Source organism: Berghia stephanieae, chromosome 5 (genome assembly GCF_034508935.2).
Source record: "Berghia stephanieae isolate SIO BIC M18660-M18661 chromosome 5, UCSD_Bste_1.3, whole genome shotgun sequence".
NCBI classification, from domain to species: domain Eukaryota; kingdom Metazoa; phylum Mollusca; class Gastropoda; order Nudibranchia; family Aeolidiidae; genus Berghia; species Berghia stephanieae.
In genome coordinates this window covers 7,318,624-7,324,311 of record NC_088364.1, presented here as the reverse complement: position 1 = coordinate 7,324,311, position 5,688 = coordinate 7,318,624, and the positions used below count along the sequence as shown (strand labels likewise).

The 5,688-nt window shown below is 36.7% G+C and overlaps 1 protein-coding gene across 1 annotated transcript in view; it reads left to right on the top strand.

The window, feature by feature from the left end:
- LOC144972330 (vitamin D3 hydroxylase-associated protein-like) overlaps window positions 1-4,337 on the top strand; it is a 32,803-nt gene extending 28,466 nt beyond the window's left edge. The window contains exons 18-19 of the mRNA XM_078913425.1: window positions 1-138; window positions 3,458-4,337. The exon at window positions 1-138 is cut by the window's left edge and continues 16 nt beyond it. Of these exons, the coding sequence (XP_078769551.1) occupies window positions 1-110 (110 nt within the window). The 3' untranslated portion in view covers window positions 111-138; window positions 3,458-4,337. The remainder of the gene's footprint in view (window positions 139-3,457) is intronic.
- The last annotated feature ends 1,351 nt before the right edge of the window (window positions 4,338-5,688 follow it).

Genomic DNA, 5,688 nt, shown 5'->3' with positions numbered 1-5,688 from the left:
AAGGCCTCCCCATCGCCATCCAGTGTGCTGCCCTGCCGTACAGGGAGGAGACTTGTCTACGGGTCATGAAGGAGATTGACTTTGGCATGGACAAGGATTCCAGTAACTGATTGTTTATTCGTTAAATCGTCATCAACGGTGAGTTCCTAGTGAGTGGTTATCACACGACAATAGCAAGAATACGATTATGAATGATAGCACTGGTGGGGTGTATGGTGTTTGTGGTATATTTAAACAAATTAATAAATAGATTAATTAATTAGTTAATAAATTAATAAATTAATTAAAAATAAATAAATAAGCGAATTAGTAAATATGAGCATTTTTGTAGAGCATTTCCACAACACGCCATGCTCAACGCGCTTCACAGTGCTTTATTATTATTATTATTATTATTATTATTATTATTATTATTATTATTATTATTATTATTATTATTATTATTATTATTATTATTATTATTATTATTATTATTATTATATTATTATTATTATTATTATTATTATTATTATTATTATTGTTGTTATTATTATTTTTATTATTATATTAGACTACCAAATTCTTTCAAATCTTATAAATGTATTGATTTCATTTACTCAATAAATGTATGGAGATGTTTATTGTAGGTACTCATTTGTGAAGAAACAATAAAATCGGCCGGGTTGTAAACATCTTGCCGTGATTATCGACACAACTTGTGTCACAAGCAAAAGTAAAAGTTGTGCAGAAAACTAACTATCTAGGGGTTTCGTTTTTATTTTTAAGTGTAGAAAAGTAAGAGTAAGTTAAATTAATACTGATTCAGTCCAAGAAAATACGTTTTTAGTTGGTTTTTTTTTCACTGGATACAGAAAGTTTCCTAACGACTCCAACCATCTGAATCTGAAAAGCAGATGATCCATTATAATTTTATTTTATTATTCAGTTCACACATCTTCACTTCAGTCTACTGTAGTCTGCGGACGTCAGATTCAGATTATTTTCAATGTGTGACTGTGACATTTTGAAAGAAGACGAGACGTAATCGTTTTCTCGGTTGCGTAGAATTTGAATCGTAGTGATTAATTAGAATGGACTACTGTGACTGAAAACAGTATTGCTTGATACATCGATACCCTCTCAGTCTGTGACTGTGGAGCTGTTGCTTGTCTATTATTATTTAATTTATTATTGCAAATCAAAGTACATTCCACCAGTTCAAAATAAAAAAAAGACTCCAGAATTTGATACCTGTCATTGCCTACAAGTTAAACTTCTGTAACCCCTTACTTTTTGCTTAGTACTTAGTAAGTCTTGGATTAACTTCAACATCCTCATGGATCTTAGCCTTACCTAGAAATCGACTTAGTGATTTTAGTGTGTATTGATAGTGGGTGTACTCAGCTGCAACAGGAAATCCCTCCAGATCACAATCACAATACCCAATTGAGTTATATATCTGAGTTCCACTGTGTGATTTTAATAAGTGGGACTGACTAACGATTGATTTGGAGAGATAGTGGCAGTGGGAGAGGGTGGTTTCTTACTCCTATCTAATAAACAAAATACGAGAGGGAGTTGGGTCTCTTCACTTCTTCTTCTTCTTCGTGGTCGTTGTAGTAGCTCCTTAAATAGAGGATCCAGACCACAGTTCACATTTATGAATTTCATTTCACCACACACACACACACACACAAACTCACTCACATATTCATAATACACGCAGTGATCATTTCATTTTTTATTTTTATATTTTTTTCCACCTTCCAAGACCCTTTCAAATTCTGTATTGCTTTTAGTCTCTGGTTTGGATTTCAAAGAATTGGTGATGATAATAATAATAATATAATAAATTATTATAATAATAGATTCAGTTAAAGGAAAGAGAAAAGTGCCTAAAGTAAGTTGAGATTAAATAGGTAGCGTCAATTGCCAAGGACCTTGACAATTGTCAAATCGTCAATTGCCAAGGACCGTGTCAGTTCATCAACTACACATGTGTACTTTTAACTGCCACGGAGTACCTTTAGTGTCATGAAGTGATGCATTGCCACAGAGTGATGTTATGTATTAATATTAATATTAATTAATACTCTCTTTTACTCTTCTTTCTCTCTGTGTGTCGTTTTCTCTTTTTTTTTCCTCCATTACACACACTCTCTCTCTGTCATTTTCTCTTTTCCCTCTCTGCCATTTTTTCCTCTGTGTATGTATTTCTCTGTCATTCCCCCCCCCCCCCCTCTCTCTCTCTCTCTCTCTCTCTATTTCCTCTTTTTGTCACGGACCTTGCCAGTTGGTAGATTGTCAACTATTTACTATTAACTGCCACGGATTGATCTTGTTGCACAAATATTTTACGTTAATTATTCCGTATTAAGACGATGTGCAGTATATTTCCTTTAAAATAAAGGAAATCTTACTTTTCTTTTTTAATCTAGGACATCTTGGCAGGGATTTGCCACCTCGTCCTTCTGTTTTTTCCCCCCGCTGAATCCGAAATCAACAGTAATTTTTGTTTGATATTATTTTAAATCATCTTGGAATTCGTGAAAAGACATAATAATTAAAAACAAATGCCAACAAGTGTGGACTTGATCCTTTCCACAACGATTGACAAGGAATGAGTGAATGGCGAATGGAAGAAAAGAAAGTGACGGGGTTCGAGATTCGTATGCGCGCAAATCGAGGCTTGACTGAAATCACCACATGCAGCTGATTGAGGCCCGACTGAAATCACCACATGCGGCTGAAGAGTTCCAATTTGACTCCTTGGCAATTGATGAACCGTCAACTACCAAGGACTCACTCCTTGGCAATTGACACTTCCGATTAAATATATCACGATGTTTGGAGTCATCCCAGAGTCTGACTGAAACAGCATCCTCTGCCTGATCCTGAGAGAGATGTTGAAATAACTGGTGTGTTCACCATCCTCTCTCTGACCTTCGGGTGGATATTGCCCCTCAAGTCAAGTTTTTGAATTAACTCCAACTAACTTATAAATTTTATCCTCTTTTTACTTCTGGTACTTCTCTATGGGGGTCCTGATAGATTGGTTTGTAGAGCACTCGTTACACGCGTAAAGGGATTGAGAACTATCCCAGGGGCAATCAAGATTTTATTATGACCCCCCCCCCCCCTCCCCCCTATGCACCCAGCAGTGATTGAGTAGCAGGGTCTGTTAGATCTAGTGGAAAGATTAGAGACCTATCCAAAGGATAGCGGGCAATAGCCATTGACCATTTCATGCTATAGAAACTGGGATAAACTCTGGCTCCATGAGCCTAATGGCACTGTCAGACTACATTTTACTTCTCTACTCTATTCCTTTCTTATCGTCTTTGGCATTAATGTCAGCTCAATCTGACTTTTCTGATTTTTAAATCATCGTTGACATTTTTGGTGTTTCCTTAAAACGTATATGAAACATTTCATGTGGATAGAACTTTTATTTATTTTTCTTTATTTTTTTCCTCAGAAATAGCTGTAGTCAAATATGCCCCTGGTTTTAATGTGTGGCTTTCCAGCCAGTGGGAAAACTACAAGGAGTCATCAATTGAAAGACTACATTTCATCCCATTATCCTGATAAAAAAGTTCACATCGTTGAAGATCATCCAAATGACGTAGTTAGAAACGACATTTATTCAGACTCACACAAAGAAAGAGAATTCCGTGCTAATTTGAAGTCTTTGGCACAAAGATTACTGACAAAAGAAGATGTGGTAATTGTGGACTCGGTGAACTATATCAAAGGTTTTCGATACGAACTTTATTGTTCAACGAAATCTTGTCGAACTCCCCATTGTGTTATTTACTGTGTAACTAGTCCTGAAACATCAAAGAGATGGAATTTATCTCGTGATGGTGACAAGTATTCTGATGAAATTCTAGAGGAACTGCTCCAGAGATTTGAATGTCCGTCTGGAAATAGTCGTTGGGATTCCCCACTCTTTTCTGTTCATGAAGACGGTCAGCTCAATTTGCAAGAAATATGCGACGCCCTCTTCGAACGAAAAGCTCCCACACCAAACTTTTCAACTCAGTCTCAGCCGCTTTCTTCAACAAATTTCTTATACGAACTCGATAAAAAGACACAAGAGATAGTGACTGCCTTTATGGCCAAACAGAAAGATTCTGTACCAGGTGATATATTTCGTTTTCCAGGAAGTGACACGGCAATCACCCTGTCCCGAAATGTCACTCTTGGAGAATTGCAGAGACATCGACGACAGTTCATCGCTTACACCAAAACACACCCTCTAGATGATCTGTCAAAGTTGCCTAACCTGTTTTTACAATATTTAGACAGATCTTTAAACAATTAAAGACTTTGAATAAATATCTTTTATCCTTTTCTTTCTTGACTTTTATTTTGCTTTTTGATGACCTCTATAATGAAAATAAATCGTCGCTTATACTTTTAATCAGGTCTTGTATTTCAACCCTAGATCTGTTATTGTCCATTGAAAAATACTACACTGATTATCTATTACTGCTGGCACTACAAGCTATCAATCAGCTTGAAAATAAATGTTTTTATAGTCTTGCATTCTTGCATTGTTGTTGTGTGCAAGTGTATATTGAATGGCCAACTTCTTTTGGGGTTGTTTGTTTTTTTCAAACTTTCCCTCCATACTGGGTTTGTTAATTAGAATCTATATTAAAATTGTACCCTTATAGGGAATGAGATTAGCGGAAGAGTAGCGTCCCTTGATTGGACGTCACCCATAGTCTGTGACGTCATCGGCGGAAAAGTTATTAAAGAGAGAACGGTGACGTCACAGACTATGGGTGACGTCCAATCAAGGGACGCTACTCTTCCGCTAATCTCATTCCCTACATGCACTTCCTACAAATCTTGGATGAAATAAGCCTCGGATAATGGCAAATATTTCTGTAATATCCCAGAGGATTCATCTTAGATGGACCACAGTGTATTTCTTAAAGGAGTACCTACATACAGCAATCGAGGGTCCTCAAAATCATTACTGTATTGGCATTATATAGGTTTCTATTTCGTGAAACAATAGAAATTGCGTGCCACCCTTTTGATAGGACGCTAGTCTATTGCAAAGTACTTTCACCAGATCTTAGACAGGGAGGAAAAAAATTTTTTGACTTTACCCAGGATAGATCTCAGTCCCTTTGTGTGTGAAATGAAGTGAGTGCTCTAACAACTGAGCTATCGGGATCCCCCAATAAAGCATTTGCCCACAACCAAAGAGACTGGTATTGAGTGAATACGTTTATTAGCTGTTTCAGCCACTTGAACAGTAACAGTAAAAATCGCAAGGGCTTTCACAATCAAGACTGGTATGTCATTTGTTGTGGCGTGTTGTTTTCTATGAGTTGTGTGACTTATTTTTCGTTCATTCTTAGAATTGTAAGTATTTTGAGAGATTGTTTCATGTGATTTGTCCTCATATTAGTGTTCATTCGCTGTGTTGGACATAACTAAGGGACGCAATCAATGACAAATGCATTCCCTGGATGGAGTCTTCTCTTCTGACCTCCTAGGAGGTCACTTGTATGGGGGGTTTTGAGTTGCATTCTGTCTTTGTCCTGGAATCAGATTACTTGGTTTGTCCTGTCCTTGGTTGGGAGAGAAACAGTCAAATGTCTAGTTATAATTTTAGGGAAATGTATGGGGGGTTTTTCCTCTTGTAAATCACGTCTTTGTTATGTACTGATATATTTTTTGTTTTGA